We start from the raw sequence: 27,330 nt of genomic DNA on the forward strand, positions 1-27,330 counted from the left end.
ATATGGTTACATAGAGTTCTATTTTAATAAGATGTATGATAGTGCAAAGGGAAAAGATATGCTGAAAACATTGAAAGAACTTGTCCAAAAATTGTTTGAGTATTATGAGGTTGAGTATCTTGTTCCTATTGTGTCTAGTAGTGCATCCTCAAGCTATTCTACACAAGATAACACAAGTCAATGTGTTGTTGAAGATGATGATGATATTGATTGGGATGATGCTTTTAGTTTGAAAATGAAGCAAAAGCAGATTGATGTAAAAAAGAGTGAGTTAGAGAGGTATGTTGGAGTTGAAAATGAAGATTGCAAGGATCCTTCATTTAATATTTTGGGTTGGTGGAAAGGAAAACCTATAAAATATTATGTTCTTTCTCACATGGATAAAGATATATTATCTATCCCAATGTCTACTGTTTCCTCTGGGTCAGCTTTTAGTACGGGTGGTCGGGTGCTTGATCAATTTCGTAGTTGTTTGAATTCCAATATTGTTGAAGCGTTGATTTGTATCCAAAATTGGATAAAAAAAGGCCAAGGAATTTGAATTACGAGAACCGATGGATGAAGTGCAACAACTTGAAGAAGATATGAAAATTTAAAATCTTTTTACTGTTTACTTTATTAATTTATTAATGACATAGTTTGTGTGTTTCTTTTAATTTTTAGAAATTGCTAGAACACGTCTAACTAGTGGCGAGGTTAACAATGATGAAGTGACAACATAATATGAATGAAGCAATCTAAGGTTGAATTTAATTCAATATGCTCAAATTGAAAATAAATTCAATATTCTAATTCTAATTTTGTGTTTATTTGAATTTATTTTAGGATGGTGAATTGACGATTCAAGTGAGAAAGGAATTGAAATTTTATTTTAGATTTAATTTTATTTTAGTTTTAATTTGTTATTTGATGGTGAACTAACGAACTTAGTTGTATTTTTTTTTTTTGATATGATGGTGAACTTATTTTTGTTGACTGAATGACTATTTAAATTTGAAAATTTAAATATAATTTAATAAATTAGACAGTGTCAGTCAAATTAGTATCATTTTCAAACAATCTTTTTATAGAAATTTATCAGAAATATTAAAATATTTATATCCCTTTAAATAGTTTCTTGTGTGTGAAATATTCATATTTTAAATGATATTTGAATCTTGTTTCTTAATGTTTTAAGTAGAGTTAAATTTTTAATATTAAAACTATTTTTTTCACCAAGATGATTATTAAATATTTTAAATTTTTTGTGCTAAACTATAAAATTATATTTTAAGACTAAAATACAATATGTTATATCATCAAATTAATATTTTAAAAATTAGATCAAAATCGAAGGACTAAAACGTTGTGATCAAACTAATACTTTAAAAATCAGACTAAAATTAAATGACTAAAACGTTAACATCAATCAATTTATTTATAAGAAACCACGTAACAATTAAAATAAAATAAAATAAAATTTAAAAAGTAAAAGAAAGGTAAAAGTAAAAATCGGTTGACTTAGTTAGCCCTGATCAATTTAGGGCCCGTTTGTTTTGCCTTTTTTTAAAAATGATTTTTATAGTGTTATATATTTTAGTGTAAAAAATTTTTATAAAGAAACTTTTCATAAAAGCTTCAAATTAAATTTTGTTTGAATAGTTATTCTTAAAATATTATTTTAGGTATTTTATCATTTTATCGAAACTTTTTTTAGATATCAAAATTTCAAAAAATCACTTAATTTTGAAGCTATTTCAAATAGTTTTTTCTAAAAATCTTTTTTGAGATACAATTTTTTAAAAAAATTGTGATTTTGACTATGTTTTGATCTTCAATAATGTATATTTATGTTATACAATGAACAATTCAATTTTCTAATATATAAAAAATAAATTTAGAAAAATTTGTAATAGTTTGAAAAATATTTTTATAAAATTCATTTTCAAAAAAAAATCCATTTTTTTAAAGCTAAAATAAACTCGTCCTTAATCAAAGTAAGATGTAAATATCATCGAATCAAAATCAACCGATACTCGATTCTAACTTTTTTATTTATAAATAGGGTAAAGTGTGCCCCAAAGACACATGTTAAGAAACCCACAAATAAAAAATTTGTTTTAAAAAAATAAATAAAATTATTAATTATAAATTCATAATAAATTCAATACATAATTTCCAAGAATTTATTTCTATATTTATCTCTTAAGTTTTAATAAAATTAGCATTACCCTTATAAATATTGCATCAAACGGTTCATGGTTTTTATTTAGAGATTTAGGTGAACCGTACCAAACATACATAGATTCCCTTTTCTTAAAAATTCAATTAATTTCAAATTCTATGTTTGTCATTTACATATCGGCACATGTTGACCTCATCGCCTTCCCCTAAATTTTTTAATTTCTTCATTTAAAAAGTGATAACAGTATCGTAAGTATATAGAAAGATACTCAATAATTTAAAGTTAAAAGATGTATTAATTTTAAACAACACCATAATAAAATGAGTCGTGTCAAATTATTAACCAAACATAATCACCAGAGAATATACCAGAATTTTCTGAATTAATAGTATATAAAATTTACCAAACTAATATTCAGTCTATAAGTATATAAATTTTGATTCATATTTTATATTAAAATATAAATAAAAATTGATCATTTCTTTTTCATATTAATTGTTAGTTTATTAAAAATAACTTTTATTTATTTTTATTTTTAGAATTTAATTGATATACACTAACAGTGTAAAGATATTTTACGATCTTAGTTAATCACAATCATTAATTTATTTAAAATATTTGACTTTTATTTTAACCATTTAAAAGTAATACAAACGGATGATTGTAATGCATTGATAGTGTAAAACTTTTTACACTGACAATGCATAACAATTAATCTCTTATTTTTAATATTGAAAGGGATATGTTGCAATTTATTCACCATATTTCTATATAAACTTTATTATATATAACTAAAATTATACTAATATACTATTTAAAGAGTTTGTATAAAATATTTCTAGAGGAAAAAACATTTTAATAAAAATATAATAAAAAGTATAATAATTCTGAAAACTTACACAAATTTAGATTATGAGAGCGTGTGAATTTTGATTACAATAAATCAAAATAAATTTGAGGGAACACTTTGTTATTTTGAAATGTGTAAAGGTAAATTTTATGTTTTTCGGAAAATAATAATATTAGGGTATTTTAGATAAAAAATTTAAACTTTTATTAAATTTGATTGAATTTAATATTACCAATTTCCAAAATCTAATGGAATTCATTTTATTTGGATGTATAGTATAATATAATTATATGTTTTTAGTACAAAGTATCTAATTATTTTAAAATTAAACTATTCATTTCAAAATGGACAATTCAATTGTCGATAAATAAATTGAATGTATCTTTTTCTTTTTTTCACCTGATTAAATGTATTGCGACAATTCTACAACATTAGCATATACTCTATATTACATTTTTATTGAATAGCTAATTTATATCGATTTTATTTAATTAATTTTTAAAAGGTTAATTTTATTTTCCTTCGATAAATAATCTACCATTCAAAACAAAACAAGTATAATGAACCCGTACAACAAAACCACGTTAATCCGATAATTTGAGTCAAACAAATGAGAAATGAATCAATAAAAAAATTAAAATTAAAAGTAATTCCTAATCATTTCCAAATTAATTTTAATATTCGACCGACACTTATCAAATTTTATAATAATACTCTTAAATATGACGGCGTTACTCGTCAACTAAATATTTTAAATAGTTATCTATCAAAAAGCGGGAATCAAATATTCTAAATAGCCGCGAATGGAATAATACTAAGAATTCTACCTTAAAATACTTAAAATACTTGTACATTTCTATTTTTTATTATTTATCAATATTTTAAATATTTTCCTTTTTATCAGATCAATAATTTATTATTAAATTACCTTTATTTTCATTTTTTCCTTTCAAGCTCTAACCATTTTAATAATTTTTTTTTGTTCTACCTGTATTAATATAACCAATTTGACAAAGAATAAAACAAAAACCTGGTTGAAACTATATATAATATAACTAGGTGAACAAGAAAAATCAATCACCAATTATGAGTTCAATCATTGTTAATACATGGGTTAGTCCCAATTCTTTGTTGCGGCAAACAATCACAACCAAACACCAAACTCTCGTTCCCTTTCTAGCTATTCCCATTTCCTCAATCACCAATCAACAAACAACAAGAAATTTGGTTTCTTCTTTTTCTTCTAACAAAATTTCTCCAGTTCAAACTAGTGTAGACAAAAAAACCGAAGAAACATTACCGAATTTCGATTTCAATGTCTACATGCTAGAAAAAGCTAATACTGTCAACAAAGCATTGGATGAATCAATTGCACTTCAAGAACCAGTGAAAATTCATGAAGCAATGCGATATTCTCTCCTCGCAGGAGGGAAACGTGTCCGTCCAATTCTCTGCATTGCCGCCTGCGAACTCGTAGGCGGCACAGCAGAGACATCTATCTCGTCCGCATGTGCTGTGGAAATGATCCACACCATGTCGTTGATCCATGACGATTTACCGTGCATGGACAACGACGATCTGAGACGTGGAAAGCCAACGAGCCACAAAGTCTACGGCGAGGACGTTGCTGTCCTTGCCGGAGACGCATTGCTTTCGTTGGCTTTTGAACACGTGGCAGTTTCAACGGAAGGGGTCCCACCTGAGAAAGTTGTTAGAGCGATTGCTGAGCTGGCGAAATCAGTTGGAAAAGAAGGACTCGTCGCAGGGCAGATTGTTGATTTGGAATCTGAAGGTTTATCGAATGTTGATTTAGAGACACTCGAGTTTATTCATCTGCGTAAAACCGCGGCGTTATTGGAAGCTTCGGTTGTTATGGGAGCAATAGTTGGTGGTGGAAGTGAAGATGAAATTGAGATTTTGAGAAAATTTGCAAGGTGTATCGGTTTGTTGTTTCAGGTTGTTGATGATATTCTTGATGTTACAAAATCTTCTGAGGAATTGGGGAAAACTGCAGGGAAAGATTTGGTTGCTGATAAAGTTACATATCCTAAGCTTTTGGGATTGGAAAAATCGAAAGAGTTTGCTGAAAAATTGGTTAAGGATGCACATGATTGTCTTGTTGGTTTTGATTTTGAAAAGAGTGCTCCATTGTTTGCTTTAACTAATTACATTGCTTATAGGCAAAATTAGAATAATAGATTTTTAGGTTTACTAGAGTAATCATCGGAATATTACGATTTAAAAGTTAAAGAAAATGAAATGTCGCGAATTTGAATCTGAATCTCTATAATTGAATATCTTTATGCGATTCAAATTACGTAATTGAACATCAAATAAATTTGTTTTAGTGACATTGCTGATCTTATTTTTTTAAAGATGAATTGTAATTTAAGTTGAATTTGCAATAAATCAAATATTTGTGTTGTTGTTATATGTTTATGTGTTTTTCAACTTTTGTAATAAAGTTTTCCTAAAATATGAAGAATCACAAAAGGAATAGAAGAATGTGTTTCAACTTTTCTATTAGTATGCATCATCCGGTCAAGACAAAATTTTATATGTATTATTTTATTAAATAATCTTTATTAATTGTTTGAATATCTCAATTTTTAGACTATGCAAGGTCGGAAAGAAACGTCAATATTATTGAAAATTTACAGGAAAATATGTATTAGTTTGATTTACAATAAAATTTCGTATTAGTGTGAAATTACTTGATGAGGTATCCAATTAAACATTAAGGCCATGTTTGGATCCCTTTCTAAAAACAGTTTTTTTGTTTTTAAAAATTAAAAAATTAAAAATATATTTGGCAAACTATTTTTAAATTATAATTTTCAAAAACTGTTTTGTGTTTTTAACTTTTAAAAACTAAAAAAAGTAAAAGAGCTGAAATATGTTTTTAATTTTTTAATTTTGGTTTTTTAAATTATAATTCAAATATTAAAACACAAATGGAATTGAAAACAATCTATTTTATCCTATTCTTCTCTCTCTTAGACAAAACCCACACAATCTTCTCTCACACACACCAAAGAAAATGCAACAACGAAAAAGTGGATCTTCGATTTTTCACTCAGCACTGATTCATAGTTTATGATCTTCAATTTCTTCTCTATAATTTGTGATTCGAATTTTTTAGGTTGGTATTTTCACTTTTCCTTTGGTATTTTCTTCATCTTGAACTATTGTCAATAGATTTCACAGTATGTAAGATTCAAGTTTAGATCTAGTAGAAATTATATGAATATTTTTGTTTAAAGTTTTGTTGGATGAACCCAATTTGATATGAATTAGTTTTGCATAATCTATCCATTTGTGGAACTGAATTTAGAATTTTAGATCTAGTAAAGTTTACATGCTAAAATGATAATAAAATCATTTTTTTTATTAGTTGTAAGGAAATTATATTTTAGGATGTTGTTTTACAGTAGAATAAAACAATTATGTTCAATGCTACTATCATTCTACTATCATAGCAATTCTTGGTTGTAAGGAAATTTTTGTATTAATTAGTTCTAAACAGGTTTGAGATTTTGAAAAAGCATGAAGAATAATAGTTATCGTCCGTATTTTGCTGCGCCAGACTCCTCCTCGACCAGGCCTGCCTCTTCCTCGATTGCACCTACTTCTATTGTGGCACCTGCCATTGCTGCACAGGTAACAAACTCTTTGTTTCTATGCCATGATAATCTTGTATGTTCTTCAAATTTTTGAATAATTCATTTGTTGAGAAATAGTTTTCATTGGACTTGAGGCAATAAAATATGTTTATGTTTTTTATTCTTGTGAATGACTATGTGTGATTTTATTTTAGATTTCCTAAGTTGCTTATTTTTATGATAGATGGCAACTAATGTTGACATTAGTGACTCAAAGCTTTGGCCTGATTTTGTAACTAAAGCTTTCATTGACATTATGGTTGATGAAGTTACAAAAGGAAATATGCCAAATGGTGTATTTCATAATAGAACATGGACCTCAATGACTACTAAGTTGAGTTCCATAACTAATCGATCATTTAAAGCCGGACAACTAAAGGCAAAAATGCATAGGTTGCGGGCCATGTATCGTGAGTTCTATTCACTCTTGCAAAATACCGGATTTGGGTGGAACGCAGAAACAAACACAGTTACTGCAAGTGAAGAGGTCTGGAGAAATTATCTTAAGGTATGTTGCTTATAATTTTACTCTAGTGATTTTCATAATATATATATCTTACATACGGCATGATGCATTATATTACTCTTTCTCTTTTGTCTGTATGTTTGCACTTTCTGTATTATTTTATTGTTTGATTTTAAAGCCTTTACTTATACTGAACCCTCATAAGGAGGCAAGGCATGAATTTGCGGCAAGGGACAAAAAACATGAGATACAGTTAGAATTAATACAAACGGATGCAGGGGAGTGGGCATATTAGAAATTGAAAGTTATTCTTAGGAGATTCTAGGCTTCTCAAACTTCCTAGCCTATCATTTATTATGTAATAGAACATTAGATATATCCATTTGCAGTCAACTATGGATAGATTACTGCACCACTATATCATATTCTACCCTTACCAAGACATGCTCTGATCATTTCCCAATAAAGATTAACTTCAAGTGTTAGGAGGTTACTTTCAAGTCTAGCTTCAGATTCATGCAAATGTGGATGCAACACCCTGACTGTGAGAACATTATTAAATCCATATGGGATACCATTATTATTCACTGTCCAATTTTAATAATTTGTAGAAAGTTACAACTGCTGAAAAATAAGCTTAAAGATTTTTTAATTGGTTCACAAACTGTGGCAATTCTTGAACAAGTTCAGGAATTGATGTACTTTGTATTGTTCCATGACCAAGTTGTCCATTATCACCATGACCAAATGTCCAACACACACTTTCTAATTCTAATGTGTCATTAGGCCTTTTTTTTATGAGTTAACAAGGCAGTGTGAAAAGCACCACATGCTATTTCATAAATTGACCAATGAGAATTTTGATCAAATGTTTTTACAATTTCTGGATTTGGTTTATTCTCTTCATCACCCAAACCTAATTGACCATGATTGTTGTTCCCCCAAGAGTAACAAATGAGATCATCTTGTTCACCATTGTATGATTCTCCAACACTAACTAGTGCTATAATGTGTTCATTCCCACAAGCAACTTTTACTACAACGTGACCATGAAAATCCCAAACCGGCGTTGGAGTGAAATTGCTTACTATTGAGAATATACCGTCTTTGCGTTGATTAGGACAGTTTCCCCACATCCATAGGGCTCCAAGACTGTCAATAGAAAGTGACATCATTCCTCCTGCTTTGACAGAAATTATCTGTAGCTCGGATATGAGTGAAAAGATGTGAACACATTAGTCACATACAATTGAACAAAGTACACAAACAATTGAAAATAGAGGAAATTTTTTGGAAGGAGAAAGCCAATGTCAAATGGCATTTGAAGGGAGATAGAAATATAAAAAATTTCCACCAGATAGTCAAGCAAAGAAATTGAGTATGTTGCTGCACAACCTCACTATCTACTCTTGGCCCACTTATTTACTTAGAGAAATTGAGAGATGGTGCAAAAAAATTATTTGGTCGGGAGATACTTCTATAAGGAAAATGGTGAAGATTTCTTGGAAGGCTTGTTTTTAAAGCCTTGATAGTGGATGCCTATGCCTGAGGGCCTTCACTCACCTTAATGAAGCAACTAACCTGATCAACTGTTGGGATCTCAATAATTCTCACGATAATTGGGCTTTGACGCTTCAAGCTAGAGTTGACATATTAAGCACCATGTTTCCTCATCTATTCTCAAAGACAACACTGCCTAACTTGCAGGTACAGGGGACAAAATCAACCCGTGGTTAGATAATTGGTGTGGTAAAAGCTTAGGTGATATTCTCAATATCCATGAGTCCTCCTACTGCAATCTAAAGTCCATGTTAAATTGCATTATCAGTAACAATAAGATTGTCTTGCCTCCTTCCATTCTAAATTTAGTTCCAGACCTCAACAACACAAATTAAGGTTTAAAAGTGGCTAAGGAGAGAAATTATTCTAGAGTTTGGTGCCTTGAAACAGATGGAAACTTTAGCTTGAAAAGGGCTTTCATTCACGTGTCAGGAGTTGCCTAGAAAGATCATTGGGGTAACAACTGTTGAACAAGCAGCAACAGAAGCAGCAGACATTTCTTACCTACGACATGATGCATTATATTACTCTTTCTCTTTTGTCTGTATGGTTGTAGGGTACTTGTTGACTTACATTTAGGCATTGCAACAAACTTTGACTTGGTTTCATGTTGGCTGCAAGATGTGGATGCTTTGAGCATGTGTGTACCTGGACTGGTGTTGGATATCGCATGTAATAATTGTGAACTGAACTGCAGGGATAACTTTAGGTTTTGGTATGAGCAAGATATAGGGTTCCAGGCCATGGTGTGGTGTGCTGCAGACCACATGTTGTAGGTGTTTGATGCAGAATTTGCAGCAGATGTAGTTCTGCTTGGACTGATGGTGTTGTAGCACCTCAAATTTGCACCTATCATTGTACATAACATTTCATATTAGGTCATAGCATATCATGTTCCATTGCATAACATTTGCATTGTCCTCAGTTGCCTCAAGAGCAAGCAAGCAAGAAATTAGGTCAAACTGATCAGGAGATCAGTCAACCAATCAAGCAAAGTTGTTTCTCAAGGAATCAAAGCCCTAGGGTTTGTCCAACAAGTTCACATGACTTGGGGGACCATTTTAAGTGTTCAAGTCAAGGGTTGAAGGCTCAGAGGTCATCAGTCAATGCATAGCCAGGCAGAAACCCTAAAAAGTCAACAATCAGTCAAAGCAGTGGATGGTGGCCATTCTTGTGGAATTTGGGCACCATGGTCAATAATCAAGAGTTCATACAACTTGGGACATCATTTGAAGTCAAGTTCTCAAGGAATTAGGGTTTGGATTTCATCAGAAGTGGTTCAGTCAGTCCAAAACCCTAGAAAAGTCAAAGTTGGTCAACTGTGGTTGATTTTATGGTTTTGATGGATGGAAATGGTTTGAAGGAGCTTATTCATGTCCTAATAGACCTTATGTGTCATGGCAATCAACATCATGGAAGAAAATCAAGTGAAATCAGAAAATTTCCAGAAATAGAAACTGGACCTGTAATTTCAACTGCCAAAAATAGAAACTTCTTGATCCTCAACTTGCATCATGATACAAGCTTCAAATGAATTTTTTCCCAACATGAAAGTTGAATATCTTGTTCTCCCATTTTCAAAAAGTCCAAGAACTCTCAAATCCCATGTGTGGTTGTCAAGATATGATCAAATCATTTTCACCAATTTTTGAACTTCAACAAGCCATATCTCTCAAACCATAAGGCCAAATTTGGTGGGGTTTTTTCCTACACACCACATTTTTCATCCTCTTTCCAAAAATATAAATTTCATTCATCAAAACCTTACCATTCAAAATGGCATTTTTGGACCTTTTTCATTTAAATTCAAAGTTTGACCAAACTTTGACTTTTTGAATTAAGATTTTTTTTACCAATTGGCCAATTGGAAAATGTTTCATATGTCATTTGTGATTTGTTCCAAGCCTTAAACCATGTCCATACCATCATTCCACCACCATTTTGGACCAAAAGCACAATTTGGCAATTTTGCAAATGGGAGCATATAAGCAAGGCAAGTACAGCAATTGTTAAACAACAGAAAACAGCATTTGTAGTGGTCTGTATGCAGCCTGTACCAGGCCCAGCTTGTGCAAACACACCTCCATTATCCACCTTGGTACAAATTAGCAAAGTTGCAAATCATGTCATAAAACAAAAACCAGCTTAACACATCATTAGCAGACCTTAAACAGTTGATATTTAAGTCTCATTTTCTGGATTGCAACCCTAGTTTTTGACAGCCACCAAACAGAAACTTCATTCTCCTCTCTCTTGCATTTTTGCATCCCTGCTCGAATTGGAAGAATCAGCACAAACCACGAGCAAACTTTCATTGTTTCTTCATCTAAACATCTTTGTGAGCTCTTTTGAATCATCACTTCTCAACTGTAAGCCTTCTTTCGAGCTCTGCATCTTCAAAGCACCTCCAATGGCAGTTCGAGTTATGGTTGTTTCCAAGCAAGATTAAGCCAAACCTCTTCAAGACTCCATCATTGTAGAGCATAGAGAGGAACTGTTTCAGCTTCAAACCTTCAAATAATCACTGTTCCATCAAGTTCTTCCAAAATAAGTGAATCGACCTTCTCCTTTTGCCATGCCATAATGTGTTTACGAAAGGTCTTTATATGCTGGTTTCAATGCACTTTGTTTCATTTAAAATGGTGCTCTCATGATGGAGAAATATGAGTTTTCATTTTATGCTTGAATGTTGTTTTCCATCGATTTGCTCACATATGTGTGATTTCATGAAAACCCTTGCCACATTTTTGTTGTTTGGAGTATAATGATGCTATTAGAATGTTTGATTTAGATTTCTGGGCACATTGGATTTTCGAGCTCATGATGTTGATCGAATTTATGCTGCTGCTGTTCATGATCTTTACATGTTTTTTTTCCAGTTTGTTTTCCATGGTCATGTTTGGGAATATGGTTGTTAGATGCTAGTGTCATGCTGCTTGCTTTGCCATTGTGTGTTTTGCTCGAAATCTGTCAGATGATGATGAACCATGAACATGAATTTGATGAATGCTGCTGCATTTAAACATAACTTAGTCCAGAAAAACTCCCATAGTTATGATTGTTTTAATGTTAGTTGATGTTGTTTCATGGCCACGATTATTTGTTAATGTTATTATTCATGTTGATGATTGACTGATGAATGTTAGAGATGATGAATTACATGTTGTCCATGTTAAACTCTACTCTGCCCAGAATTTCTCATGGTTGTTTTGGTTTTTTTTGTTGTTTATGATGTGTTGGCTTGAAGAACATTGTTACTGCCTTGCCGTGTGAGCTGTTTACATTTTGGTATGTGCTGTTGGAAGATGGCCAAATGCCCTGCTGTTTTGCTATTTTAAGCTGCCCAGAAAAATCCTTTGAATTGTGCTTGTCATGTTTGGTTGTTGTTGGTTAATGTTACATGATGAACTTGATGCATATGCCATGCTGTCTGCTTGATGTTGTTGTTCATGTTTCGATGCTTGCAATGTTGGCCATGCTGTTAGAAACCCTAGGTTTTTTTAGAAACTCAGAATTTGAGTCCATTGGCCAGATCACTGTTTCATTGGCTGAGGACCAATGAAAACATTTCATTTGCCTTGCCAAAACGCTGCAGTTTAGTTAAGTGACTGCGCTATTTACAAGTATGCCATCGGTTGACCATGTTTGACCCCATTTACCATATCATCTTGTTCATACTTCATCCAAATGTTCATCAACTTGCCAAATTCATTTTTAATTCATTTCAACTCCAAAAATTGTGGGATTTTTTGCATTAAACTCATGAATGAGTCTAGTATTTTATTGTGAATTTTAATTAATTTTTCATTGGCTGGATTTTAAATGATAGTTATTTTCCCAACATGTATGCCAAAATGACACCCTTTGCCATTCCTTTTGTGAAATACTCATGTTGCATCCAATGAGCTTGAAATTTTTTGTGGTGAAACTAGACACATTGACCTTCATTTCCATATAAAGTTTGTGTATTTATCATTTGTGGATTGAGAGTTATGATTTTCTGAAGTTATGTGTTACATTTGGTGCTATACCATGATCATGTATTTTCCCAATTTTTGTTCACATGCTTCCTCTTATCCAATTGACCTCAAATTTTGCATGAATCATCTATCACATGTCTAGTTTGTGTATGAATTTTCTTGGAATTAATCATGCTGTTTTCCATTTATGTGAGAATTTTCTTCCATGCTTAGTCATTTGTTGACTTTTTGTGCTACATGTTGCCAAATCTTTTGTGAAATTCTCAAATCTTATTGTATGATCATGAAATTTCATATGTGATAACTAGACATCTTGAGCTTTGCATTGGTGTTAATCTCATTCATTTCTCATCTGTTTTCAATTTGATATGATTTTTTGAAGTTGACCCATGCTTGTTGACTTTCATTGTGCATGCTTGAATTTGGTTTGACTTCATGATTTTAATTGACTGCCTTCCTCTCATCCAAATGCCATGAAATTTTACATGCTTACCATGTTAGATGTTAGGATTGAGTGTGATTTATTTGATGAGTTTTGAAAATGTTTGGGTTGACTTTTGATGCAAGTCATTCTGTTGACTTTTGTGTGCTTTCCTTTGCCTTACTTTGACTTCAAATGTTCATGAAATGATCATAATGCATGATTTGAAAGTGGGCCCAATTGTGTTGCTTCCTAATTGTTTGACCTTGACTTTGGTTGACTTTTACTTGCTGCTTTGACTTTTTCTTTCATCCTTGACCCTAGGCTAGTCCTAGTGGTCTTCTGTGCTTACTATTGAGTTCCTGTTTCAGGTTGAGCACCATTGCCATTGAGATCATACAAATGTGCTTGGTTTTGATTACATATCATGTACTAACCTTTGTTTTGTAGGTTTGACTCATGTGTTTGAGTCTTGCTTTGCACAGTTGACCTTCTGTAGTTGACTGTTTATCCATTCCTTTTGGTTTTAACTGTGGAACTGTTTACTGATTGGTTTGATTTTTTTCAGGTACTTTAGTTGCTTAAGTTCTCTGAACTTGCTTTGCTTTGCTATTTAGCAATTTGCTTGAGGTATAATCTCTTTTACTTCATGTAGTCTGGAGTCCCGGCTTGTTAAGTTGGCCGGGCAAACTGTCTGAAGTCCTCCTTAAGAGGCAATGCTTGTGTATGTTTAAAATTGTCCCAAGCAGGAAAAGTCCTTCAAGTAAGGCAATTGGTGGAAGGTAGGGATATGCAATCTATCCCCCACTACTCTTGTTGTGTCATCCCTCTGCTCACACTGCTGTGTGTTGACGCATTGGGATACAAACCCAAGATCTTGTACAAAGTGTACAGTGTCAGAGTCTTCGAGTATAGAAGGGTTCCCACTTTCTGGACCCATGCTCATTTGTCTATTTGATGCTCTCCCTGATTAGGGATAGAAGCAATGAGGCACACCCCTCATCTCCTATTCATCTGCTTCACCTTAGCCTCTCAATGGCAAGGTTAAGAGCAACACCTACCCTATTCCAGTTGGCCCTAGTGCCTAACCTTTTGCTTGAGCCTTTTGTATGCATATAGAGTGTGCTTCTTGTGATTGTGATTGCCTGTTTGCTTTGCCTCTTTAGGTTTAGCTTAGACTTGCCCTTGTGCAAGGTAGGTTGTGCTTGATTTGCTTCCTGTGCAAGTCAGGTCTGTGTGGCTTAACCCTTGTGTGAGCCATACTTAGAGTTGTTTGGCCGAACTACGGCAACTCTGATTCTCATGTTCAGATGAGATACGTAGGCACGAGATGCGATGTCTTGTCGAGTTTGACTAACGACTAACAGCTAATCCGTGCTTGTTTTCGCCCTCGTTGCGATCCTTTCTCTCGCCCTCGTTGCGATCGAGCCTTTCCCTTTCTCTTGCCCTAGTTGCAATCGAGATCCTTTATCCCAGCCTGCCGAACTACGGCAACTCTGATTCTCATGTTCAGATGAGATACGTAGGCACGAGACGCGATGTCTTGCCGAGTTTGATTAACCACTAACACTAACTCTTTTCTCTCACCCCTGTGTGATTGAGATATCCTTTTCTCTCGCCCTCGTTGCGATTGAGACCTCCTCTTTCTCTTGCCCTAGTTGCAATCGAGACCCTTGCTTCCTGTGCAAGCCTTGTCTAGGATAGGTTGGCCCGTGTGCCATTTAGCTAGAAACCTTAACTTAGGGTTGACTTTGCATGACAACATCTAGGCTCGAGTCGTAGTCTCCCTAGAGTTGTGTCTCCCTCTGTTATCTGGTTAGGCTAGAACCTTTGTCCCTGCGTAGGGGAACTACATCGCCCTGATCTTCATACCAGATGAAGTATGTAGGCAGGAGATTGAGCTGATCTCTCCGGGCGCCTTTTTCTTTTTGTGTGTGTTGTTTGGCAGTTATAGGCTGAGTCCCCGACTCCCTATCTATCTGTTGTGTGCGTTTAGGTTCGGATGCTGACATAAGTCCAGCGATTGGCAGTCGGGCTCCACGTTTGCCTGTGTTTTGTTTGTCTGTGTGCGTGTCAGCCGAGCTACGAATGCTCTGATTCTTCTCTCGTCCGAGAAGATACGTATGCATAGGATACGATATCCTAGCGAGCATGTTTCGTTTCCCCAGTCCGAACTACTTCGACTCTGATGTCTATGCCTGATAGACTAAGTAGGCCCAGGATACGATGTCCTGCCGAGTCGGTTTCAGTCAGTTTCTTTCGTCTCTTTCAGCCAGTGTGTGTGAGTTTGAGCAGTGTTTAGCAACCAATACTCCTTCCTTTTGTGCGTGGATCCCGTAGAGTACTACGGATGCGTAGGGTGCCTAACACCTTCCCTTCGCATAACCGACTCCCGAACCCATTCTCTTTGGTCGCGAGACCATGTTCTTTCCCAGGTTTACTTCGAGCGTTTCCTTTCCCTCTTTTGGGATAAATAACGCACGGTGGCGGCTCTGTTGTTTCTTTCCTTTCCCGCCGGTTTTTCGCGTAATGCGACAGCTGGCGACTCTGCTGGGGATATAGAGAAGTTGACCTATGCTGGTCCATCTTCTCTGAGCGAGTCTCTCCTAGCGCTCTCTAGGATTAGGGTTTTGGTTGCTTTCTGCTTGTTATATTTTATTGCATTCATTGTATATATGTACATTTATTGTTTGCATTGATTGTGTGTATTGATGTTTGCATTCATGTTCATTATTCATTACTGGCTGGCTGTCTGTTTTTCTCTGTGTGGGGGGGAGTCAGTTGAGGTAAAAGGTCCAATACCCAGACCATGAGTGAAAATCTAGGACGATTAGGAATAGAGTGATTCATGGGAAGCGGGTGGTATGGCGCCACTTAGCGGAACATTGATATCACGAGCAGTTCAGACCCTGGTAGGATACCGTCGTTACATACTTCGGGTGTGTATATGATAGTATTTCTGCGAAAGGTTATTTATACTGCGTTTCTCTCAGCTTTACCCTGGCCTAGACTACACCCGTGAGTGGGGAAGGGTTATTCATTACAGGTACCGTTGGTGACTTTGGTTCTGATGGTGACTTTATGTTCAGACAGTGTGATCAGTTTGACCTTAAGTTGGATTTAAGTTCCGAGTTTTGACTGAAGCTTCGACCTAGTCAGAGATTGCACAACCAGCCAGTCCAGTCTGCATCATGTGCATCATAGCATATTTATTTTTCAAGAGAAACGCATTGAAAAAAAAAAATCGAAAAATATTGAAAAAAAAAGAGAAAAAAGAAGAAAAAAAAACTAATCTCTGCATGCATATCATTTCTCAGGTACATTCCCGAGCTTGTCTACTGATAGAGATGGCAACAGTTCCCGAGTTGAAGCGGAAGACCTGTTCCTACAGTTTCCACCGTGAGCCATTGACTCCACTAGTAGAGTTGGGTAGCCTCGTGACAGACGATCGATTGAAGAGTTTCGTTGGGCGGTATGGAGACATCTTGACAGTGTTGAAGACAATAGTGGATCCAGTACCTCTGCAGACACTACTCCAGTTCTATGATCCAAAGCTCAGATGCTTCACCTTCCAGGATTACCAGCTTGCACCTACTCTCGAGGAGTATTCCATCCTGTTAAGTCTCCCGGTTCAGCACCAGACTCCCTTCTTGGACGTCCCCAAGGAGGTCGACTTCAGTTTGATTGCCAGAGCTCTCCGGTTGAGTGTTGAGGAGGTTGGTAAGAATTGGAAGCCCTGTGGGGAAGTTGTTGGTCTGCCGTTGAAATTTCTGTTGAGGGTAGCCAGAGATGAAGCAGAGAAGGGGAATTGGGAAGTTTTTCACGCACAGCTAGCTGCCATGATCTATGGGATCATCCTATTTCCTAGTATGCCGAACTTCATTGACTATGCTGCCATCAGCATTTTCATCAGAGGGAATCCAGTCCCTACTCTCTTAGCAGATACTTATTATGCCATCCACAGTAGGCATGGTAAGGGTGGAGCCATCAGGTGTTGCTTACCTCTTCTATTCAAGTGGTTCATGTCTTTTCTGCCAGCCAGTGGACCATTTGTAGATACCCAGAGCACTCTGAAGTGGACTCAGAGGGTGATGTCGCTCACTTCCTACGACATCAGGTGGCAGTCGTACCGGATGGATGTGAAGGATGTTATCTTAAGCTGTGGCAAGTTCCGGGGCGTGCCACTCGTAGGGACCAAGGGTTGCATCAACTACAACCCAGTTCTCTCCCTTCGCCAGCTAGGGTTTGTCATGTGTAGAAGGCCGCTCGAAGCAGAGATAGCTGAGAGTTTTTGTTTTGAGAAGAAGGATGACCCTGCTAAGTTGGAGCAGATAGGGAAAGCCTGGAGAGATGTTGGAGTGAAGGATGGATCCGTCTTAGGGAAGAAGTTTGCCATTGCCATGCCCGGTTACACTGATTGGGTAAAAAAGAGAGTGGAAACTTTGCTGCTTCCCTACGATAGGATGGAGCCGTTGCAAGAGCAACCACCCTTGGTACTTGCTGATAGTGTGCCTGCTGAGCGCTATAAGCAAGCCCTAATGGAGAGTCGTCGTCTGAGGGAGAAGAAGCAAGACACTCAGATGGAGCTATACAAAGCTAAAGCCGATAATCTGCACTTGGCCCATCAACTCAGGGAAGTGCAAGGAGAGGATGCTAGTAGAGCAAGGGGTAAAAAGAGATCATATGATGAGATAGAGTCCATGTTGGATACAGAGCATAGGGAGTGTCTGAGATTGCAAAGAGCAGAAGTCAGTTATCAGAAGAAGATCAGAGACTTGGAGAAGCAACTCAAAGACAAAGACAATCAGTTGAAGAAGGAGATGGAGTTGAGACAGAAGTCAGAGGAGTATCTTGGAGGAGAAGTCTTGGAGCTGAGGAGACAGTTGAAAGAGAAGATCACTCCGCTACCAGATTGTTCAGAATGCTCACTGTTGATAGACCAGTGTCATTACCTGAAGACCCTCATCCCTGAAGACCGTCTGCCTTAGACTGTATCTTTGTATTTTGTTGCTGAATCACCTCCAGGCTTGTTGGATGGGATTCATTTGTGTGTAATCCATCTCTTGGACCTTTATTGTTGAGAATCACCACCAGGCTTGTTGGATGGGATTCTCTTTTCTTTGTACTCTGTTTTCGAACATTCAGTTGTATGACTATTTTACCCTTATTCATATATAAGGATGTCTGATTTTCCCTGTTGCTCTCTTTTTCCCTGTATCTGTTTGATCTGTTCTTGTAGGTTGCCATCTTTCCAGAATGGGTCAGGCTCTTTGAATGCCTGAGAAATGAGCATCTCATGTGCATCATGCATATCATTAGACATCATAATCATATCATTTGCATAACAGGTGTTCTTGTGCCGTCTTCTTACTGTGGGTTCCTGTGTTCAGGCAGGATAGCTGATCAAAGACAACACCGCTACTCAACGAGGCTCAACCATCAACGCAACATGGATCAAGTACAAGCCGAGTTGGCAGAGATGAGGGCTAGCATGGCCCAGTTCATTCATATGATGCAAGGGGTCGCACAAGGCCAAGAAGAGCTCCGAGCAATGGTCCAGAGGCAAGAAGCTACATTGCCACCGCCCAACCAGCCTCTGCAAGAAGGAAACCCAGTTCCTGAAGTCCCTGCCGCTGCTATTCCCGTCAACGACTATGCGGTAGGTGAAGAGTTGAGGGGTATCCGAGTCAACGGTCAACCGATTGCTCCAGATGCTGTTAGTCCCAGAGTCATCCATGCTCCGGTCCGTAACAGAATTCCAATTGTTGACAGACAAGAGGATTTGTTTACTATGCTCAGTGAAGACGACAACATGTTGGGTAGAAATGATGCGAGAGATCGCAAAGTTGAGGCCCTTGCTGAAAAAATCAGAGCAATGGAATGTCAAAACTCCCTCGGTTTTGACGTTACCAACATGGGATTAGTTGAAGGACTCAGAATCCCGCACAAATTCAAGGCACCGTCATTTGACAAATACAACGGTACCTCCTGCCCTCGCACCCACGTGCAGGCATACTACAGAAAAATATCCGCATACACTGACGATGAGAAGATGTGGATGTATTTCTTCCAGGATAGTCTATCTGGGGCATCCTTGGACTGGTATATGGAATTGAAGCGGGATTCAATTCGGTGCTGGAGAGACCTGGGTGAGGCCTTCCTCAGGCAGTACAAGCACAATATGGACATGGCTCCAACCAGAACTCAGTTACAAAGCTTATGTCAGAAAAACAACGAAAGCTTCAAAGAGTACGCCCAGAGATGGCGCGAACTAGCTGCGAGAGTTCAACCCCCTATGCTGGAAAGGGAGTTGACTGACATGTTCATCAGTACTCTGCAAGGTGTTTACATGGACCGGATGGGAAGTTGCCCATTCGGAAGCTTTTCTGACGTCGTTATCTGCGGCGAAAGAACTGAGAGCTTGATCAAAGCTGGGAGGATCCATGATGCTGGTTCCTCGTCTTCTTCCAAGAAACCCTTCTCTGGGGCACCTCGCCGTAGAGAAGGAGAGACCAATGCTGTACAGCACAGAGGGGGTGTGTACAGAGCAAGTACAAACAGGGACCAGTATCGTCCAGTAGCTGCAGTGACCATTCCTGCACCACAACCTCGTCCACAACAACAGAGAGTTCAACAACAACCGCAACGACTTCAACAACAGCAACAACAACAACAACGTCCTTTCCAGCCTCAGCAGAGACAGAGGTTGAATCCTGATAGAAGATTTGATCCTTTGCCTATGTCGTACGCAGAGCTACTACCCGAACTACTCCGGTTAGGGTTTGTAGAGTTGCGTACGATGGCAACTCCTACCATGCTGCCACCCGGCTATGATGCCAATGTAAGATGTGACTTTCATTCTGGGGCACCAGGCCACCATACTGAAAGATGCCGGGCGTTTCAGCACAAGGTCCAGGACTTGATTGATTCCAAGGCAATCAACTTCTCTCCGGTTCCGAATGTGGTAAACAATCCTATGCCACAGCATGGAGGGCATAGGGTTAATAACATTGAAGATGGGGAAGCTGAAGACCTGATCGTAGATGTTGAAGATGTTCAGACGTCTTTGTTGGTCGTCAAGGGCCGATTGTTGAAGGGGGGTGTTGACCCAGGTTGTTCAGAAGATTGTGTGGGTTGTTCAGAATCTACCAACGGTTGTGACCAGCTGAGGGCTGGAATTCAGAGTCTGATGGATGAGGGCTGTTTGCAGTTCAGCCGTGCTACCAGAGATAATGGGGCAGTGTCTACTGTCACCATTTTTTATAAACCGGCTGAAGGAAGAGGGCGTGGGGCTGTCAGTACACCCACCACCAGCAATACTCCGGTTACCATTCCTACCCCGGTAACCATCAGAGCACCTACTACTATTGTGGCGTCCGGCAGAGGACAAGTTGGAAATAGTAGAGCTGTTCCGTGGAGTTATGACAATGCCTATCGCCGAGATAGAAGGGCTGGTAACCAAACGAGGCCAGTTAACCAAGCACCGGTTACGATCAGTGCTCCTGTGAGGATCCCTGCTGTTACAAGTCCTGTGGTGGACAATGTTGGAGGACAGGGAGGCTTCACAAGGAGTGGACGACTGTTTGCTCCTCAGCCTTTGAGAGATACTGCTGCTGAGTCATCTGCAAGGGCTAAGGGTAAACAAACAATGGTTGACGAAGAACCGGCTCAGAAGGAGACTGAGGGTTCTTTCCAGAAAGATGTCGAGGAGTTTATGAAGATCATTAAGAAGAGTGATTACAAGATTGTTGATCAACTCAACCAGACTCCGTCGAAGATCTCGATACTCTCTTTGCTGATGTGTTCTGAGGCACATCGGGACGCCTTGCTGAAAATGTTGAATATGGCATATGTCCCGCAAGAGATATCAGTCAACCAGCTGGAAGGTGTACTAGCCAACGTGAGCACCAGGCATGGTGTAGGTTTCACTGACCTAGACCTAACGCCTGAGGGCCGCAATCACAACAAAGCCTTGCACATCACTATGGAGTGCAAAGGTGCAGTACTATCTCACGTGCTAGTGGACACTGGGTCGTCCCTGAATGTCCTTCCGAAGCAGATTCTGAAGAAGATCGATGTCGAGGGAGTCGTGCTCACTCCCAGTGACCTGATAGTTCGTGCATTCGACGGATCCAAGCGTTCTGTCTTTGGTGAAGTCACATTGCCGGTGAAGATAGGTCCGGAGGTGTTCGACATTGTTTTCTACGTGATGGACATTCAGCCTGCTTATAGCTGTCTGTTGGGGCGTCCTTGGATTCACGCCGCTGGAGCAGTCTCGTCAACTCTCCATCAGAAGCTCAAATATGTCTGGAACGGTCAGATTGTGACCGTCTGCGGTGAAGAGGAGATTCTGGTGAGTCATCTCTCCTCATTCAAATATGTTGAGGTGGATGGCGAGATCCACGAAACCCTGTGTCAAGCATTCGAGACTGTGGCGTTGGAAGGGGTAGCTTGTGCTGAGCAGAGGAAGCCTGGCGCTTCGATGTCGTCATACAAGCAAGCCAAAGAGGTTGTTGACTCTGGCAAAGCAGAGGGCTGGGGCAAGATGGTTGACTTGCCTATCAAAGAAGACAAATTCGGCATTGGGTACGAGCCTCTCCAAGCAGAGCAGCATGTACAAGCAGGTCCGAGCACCTTCACCAGCGCTGGGCTGATGAACCATGGGGACGTCTTTGCTACTGATGGTGAAGACAGTGATCATGATTTGGATGTCTGGGTCCGCCCTTGTGCACCAGGCGAGGTCATCAACAATTGGACAGCAGAAGATGTAGTCCAAGTTACTCTACTGACAGAGTAATTTTCTTTTGTTTTTCATTTTGCATGAAAACCCTACGTTCTGCCCAAGGCGTAGCGGTTCATTGTAGGGCCACATCATGTTTTACAATGTTTATAAATAAAGGACGTTTTTTCAATCAAATTTTGAGATCTCTGTCTTTCTATTTTCTGTTTTTCTGTTTCTCACTTTTTCAAAACAATAAAAATGGCAATGTTTTTTGTTTTTGTGACTTTATTGAAACCTTTTTCTAAAAAACAAAACATTAAACATGCAGAGATGATCTTTTGGCATCCACTGTGAACGACTCTGTTATGGCTCAGTATGATTTCAACAATCCCATCTACCAAGCTGAAAAGGAGAGTGAGGAAGACTGTGAACTCCCTGCAGAATTGGTCAGACTACTGAAGCAAGAGGAAAGGGTCATCCAACCTCATCAGGAGGAGTTGGAAGTTGTTAATCTGGGTACTGAGGACGCCAGAAGAGAAATCAAGATTGGGGCTGCTTTAGAAGACTCTGTCAAGAGGAGGCTAATTGAGATGCTAAGAGAATATGTGGAAATATTCGCCTGGTCATACCAAGATATGCCTGGGTTGGATACAGACATTGTGGTGCATCGGTTACCTCTTAGAGAAGAATGTCCGTCGGTCAAGCAGAAGCTTCGCAGAACCAGTCCTGATATGGCTGTCAAGATCAAGGAAGAGGTTCAGAAGCAGTGGGACGCAGGTTTCTTAGCTGTCACAAGTTACCCGCCGTGGGTTGCCAACATTGTTCCCGTGCCGAAGAAGGATGGCAAAGTTAGAATGTGTGTCGACTACCGAGATCTGAACAGAGCGAGTCCGAAAGATGATTTCCCATTACCTCACATTGATGTATTGGTGGATAATACGACTCAATCCTCGGTATTCTCTTTCATGGACGGTTTCTCAGGCTACAATCAGATCAAGATGGCGCCAGAGGACATGGAAAAGACGACATTCATTACACCTTGGGGCACGTTCTGCTACAAAGTGATGCCATTCGGGTTGAAGAATGCCGGTGCTACCTATCAGAGGGCAATGACGACTCTCTTTCATGACATGATGCACAACGAAATCGAAGTGTACGTGGATGATATGATTGCGAAGTCGCAGACGGAAGAGGAGCACTTGGTTAATTTGCAGAAGCTGTTTGACAGACTGGTCAAGTTCAAGCTGAGGCTGAATCCGAACAAGTGTACGTTTGGGGTGAGATCCGGGAAGCTCTTAGGCTTCATTGTCAGTGAAAAAGGGATTGAGGTAGATCCAGCTAAAGTCAAAGCTATTCAAGAGATGCCTGAACCGAAGACGGAAAAGCAAGTCCGTGGGTTTTTAGGGAGATTGAACTACATTGCAAGGTTCATATCTCACCTAACTGCCACATGTGAACCTATTTTCAAACTACTCAGAAAGAATCAGGCGATCAAATGGAATGATGACTGTCAGAAAGCTTTTGACAAAATCAAGGAGTACTTGCAGAAACCTCCAATCCTTATCCCTCCAGTTCCAGGGAGACCACTGATCATGTACCTTTCAGTCACCGAGACTTCGATGGGGTGTGTATTGGGTCAGCATGACGAGTCTGGTCGAAAAGAGCATGCCATATACTACCTAAGCAAAAAGTTTACCGACTGTGAAACAAGGTATTCACTGCTCGAGAAAACTTGTTGTGCTTTGGCCTGGGCTGCTCGCCGACTAAGGCAGTATATGTTGAACCATACTACTCTGTTGATTTCTAGGATGGATCCAGTCAAATACATCTTTGAGAAGCCAGCTCTCACCGGACGTGTTGCCCGATGGCAAATGATCTTAACAGAGTATGACATTCAGTACACGTCGCAGAAGGCCATCAAAGGTAGTATTCTGTCAGACTATCTCGCCGAACAACCGATCGACGACTATCAGCCTATGATGTTTGAATTCCCTGATGAAGACATCATGTACCTAAAGACGAAAGACTGTGAAGAGCCACTTGTTGAGGAAGGACCGGATCCTGATGACAAGTGGACACTGATGTTTGATGGGGCTGTGAATATGAACGGTAATGGTGTTGGTGCAGTGCTGATCAATCCCAAAGGTGCTCATATACCTTTCTCTGCCAGATTGACATTCGACGTCACCAACAACGAAGCTGAGTATGAGGCTTGTATCATGGGGATAGAAGAAGCCATTGATCTGAGGATCAAAACACTCGACATATTTGGAGATTCTGCTCTAGTGATCAATCAGGTCAATGGAGATTGGAATACGAACCAGCCGCATTTGATTCCGTATAGAGATTACACCAGAAGAATACTGACGTTCTTCAAGAAGGTGAAGTTGTATCACGTCCCCCGAGACGAGAATCAGATGGCTGATGCTTTGGCTACTTTATCCTCTATGATAAAGGTTCATTGGTGGAATCATGTGCCACATGTTGCTGTGAATCGACTTGAGAGGCCTGCGTATGTGTTTGCAGCCGAGTCTGTTAATGCTATTGATGATAAGCCGTGGTATTATGACATCAAGAACTTCCTCAAGACTCAAGAGTATCCTGAGGGTGCGTCGAAAAATGATAAGAAGACCCTGAGAAGGCTGGCTGGAAGCTTTTATCTGAATCAGGACGACGTGTTGTACAAGAGAAACTTTGACATGGTTCTGCTCAGATGCGTGGATAGACACGAAGCAGACATGTTAATGCAAGAAGTGCACGAGGGTTCGTTTGGTACCCACGCTGGTGGTCATGCAATGTCGAAGAAATTGCTGAGAGCTGGATATTACTGGATGACTATGGAATCCGATTGTTTCAAATATGCTCGGAAATGCCATAAGTGTCAAATCTATGCTGATAAGGTGCATGTACCACCAAGCCCGTTGAATGTCATGAACTCGCCTTGGCCGTTCGCCATGTGGGGCATTGACATGATTGGGAGGATAGAGCCAACTGCTTCTAATGGACATCGCTTCATCTTGGTTGCGATTGATTACTTCACCAAATGGGTGGAAGCAGTTTCCTATGCCAACGTCACCAAACAAGTGGTTGCTCGGTTCATCAAGAAAGAAATCATCTGTCGTTATGGAGTTCCCGAGAGAATCATCACTGACAATGGTTCGAATCTCAATAACAAAATGATGAAAGACTTATGCAGAGATTTCAAGATTGAACATCACAATTCTTCTCCTTACAGACCAAAGATGAATGGTGCTGTAGAGGCAGCAAACAAGAATATCAAGAAGATTGTGCAGAAGATGGTCGTTACGTACAAAGATTGGCATGAGATGTTGCCTTTCGCTTTGCATGGATACCGTACCTCAGTACGTACGTCGACCGGGGCAACCCCCTACTCCCTTGTGTATGGTATGGAAGCAGTCCTACCAGTTGAAGTGGAGATCCCTTCTCTGAGGGTATTATTGGATGTCAAGCTGGACGAAGCCGAGTGGATTCGTACAAGGTTTAATGAGTTAAGCCTTATCGAAGAAAGACGGTTAGCAGCTGTGTGCCATGGGCAGTTGTATCAGAGAAGGATGAAGCGAGCCTTTGATCAGAAAGTGCGGCCTCGGACATTTCAAACTGGCGATCTAGTTTTGAAGAGGATCCTTCCTCCCGGTACAGATAATAGGGGCAAGTGGACTCCTAATTACGAAGGTCCATATGTTGTGAAGAAGGTTTTCTCCGGTGGAGCCTTGATGCTTACAACTATGGATGGTGAAGACTTCCCTTCCCCTGTCAACTCAGATGTAGTCAAAAAATACTTCGCATAAATTGACCCGCTGGACAAAAAGAATAAAAGAGTCCAGGCAAAAATGGGCATCCCGGCGAACCAAAAAACAGAAAGAAAAGGTTCGGGCAAAAGTTAGGGATAAAAATGAAAAAAATTGTACACCCGGTAAGTCGAAAACCCGCAAGGGCGGCTTAGGCAAAAATGGGTATCCCGGTGGATTGAAAACCCGAAAGGGCGATCCAGCCAAAAGAGGGATTAAAGCGAAGACTACAGTCTGAGTCATCTGTACTTCGTCATGCTTCGTCAGCTGCCATCTCGACAGATGTGATCGGTCCAGTCAGTCTTCTCAGAAAGCAAGGAATTGGGAGGAAACTGATGATCTATGAGTTATAGCAGAGTTGGGAAACAGTGGATGCCATGTTCACATTGCCATTAGGATAGTTTATTTTCCTTTTGTGCGCAATTACCTCTTTCTAGGAATTGCTTCCCAATGTATTTGCCTCTTCAGGCACACTTTCAATCAATAAAAGTCGTTATTCAGATAAATTGCTCTTTTGTTTTTTGTTTTTACTGTTTTGTTTGCAAAAACGTCCGAATTTTTGATAAACATTGCATTTAAAAACATGAAGGCTACACAATGACGTGCAGAAAGATTAAAACATTTGAAAATCATTTTGAATGTTGAGGACACTTGACCGTATCTTGTCCATGTACTCCCTGGGGCATCTGTTGTCCTGATTTGCAGGTCGTCACCTGTGAATATCTTCCCCAGTAAGGTTGTCACCCGTGAGCATTCCCCAGCAGTGCTTTCCCCAGACAGAATCATTTATCCCAACTACGGTTTGCTTAAGCCTTCCCCAGCGAAGCAATTGTCTTCTCCAGCAGAGTTTATCCCACCAGTGGATTGGACAGGTTTTTATAGCAGGTCGATATCTGCATCCCCAGCTGAGTTGCTTCTGCTTGTATGGTATGGGTTGTCCTCGGCAGAGTAACAGATATTCCCCGAAGCAGAGTTCATCGTATCTGAGGGTTGTCTGAGCCTTATCCCCAGAGAGTTTTTTTTGGTTTATCTTCCCCAGCGGAATAATGATTTCCTCAGCAGAGTGGTTATTTCCCCAAGAAGAAGTTTTTGTGGATTCGTTGGACTCTCTCCAGCAGACTACCTATATTTCTCCCTAGCAGAGTTGATTCATTTCTCCCCAACAGAGTTGCTTTCTTACCCCCCCAGTGAGTTGCCTTGTCTTCCCCTAGTGGAGTTGTGTTGTTGGCCATCCCCAGCAGTTGATTTGTTTCCCCCAGCGGATTTATCTTGAAGTTTCCTCAGCACAGTCGTCCTGTGTATCTCTCCCCGCAGAGTTCTCATCATATTGCATTGCATATAGTAATCATTGCATCCTCAAAACTGCGTAGCATTTCCATCCCATATGGAGCATTACGCCATAGAAAAATTCAAACATATGCATTCATGTGTTCAAAACCACATCAGACCGTATTCCCCGGCAGAGGCGGATTGTCTTTTTCAACATCAACACAGCAAATCAGCTACAGTTGCTTCGACAGCGTTCAGAATTGTTTATCCCCACAGAGGTTTATTTCCTCACCCGATGGTGACAGATAGTTGTTCCTCCCCAGTGAGACCCCAGCAAGTGATCAACCTTGCCTTGGCATATCTAAGATGTCGTTCCTTGTAATACCAGTAAATGTCATGTCAACACCCGCGTGTGTTCTGTCATTTT

General features: G+C 38.9%; 2 protein-coding genes across 2 annotated transcripts in view; both read left to right on the forward strand.

Moving 5' to 3' along the window:
• The first annotated feature begins 4,064 nt into the window (after positions 1 to 4,064).
• Positions 4,065 to 5,295, forward strand: LOC127120287 (geranylgeranyl pyrophosphate synthase 7, chloroplastic-like). The gene has a single exon (XM_051050701.1). It carries the CDS (start codon positions 4,101 to 4,103, stop codon positions 5,202 to 5,204), a length of 1,104 nt encoding a protein of 367 aa, XP_050906658.1. The 5' UTR covers positions 4,065 to 4,100; the 3' UTR covers positions 5,205 to 5,295.
• Positions 5,296 to 6,662: 1,367 nt separating this feature from the next.
• Positions 6,663 to 27,330, forward strand: part of LOC127123681 (L10-interacting MYB domain-containing protein) — a gene marked incomplete at its 3' end in the record, with an annotated part of 28,556 nt that continues 7,888 nt past the window's right edge. The window contains exon 1 of the mRNA XM_051053883.1: positions 6,663 to 7,184. Within this exon, the coding sequence (XP_050909840.1) occupies positions 6,861 to 7,184 (324 nt within the window). The remainder of the gene's footprint in view (positions 7,185 to 27,330) is intronic.

Source organism: Lathyrus oleraceus, chromosome 2, assembly GCF_024323335.1.
Source record: "Lathyrus oleraceus cultivar Zhongwan6 chromosome 2, CAAS_Psat_ZW6_1.0, whole genome shotgun sequence".
Taxonomy (NCBI): domain Eukaryota; kingdom Viridiplantae; phylum Streptophyta; class Magnoliopsida; order Fabales; family Fabaceae; genus Lathyrus; species Lathyrus oleraceus.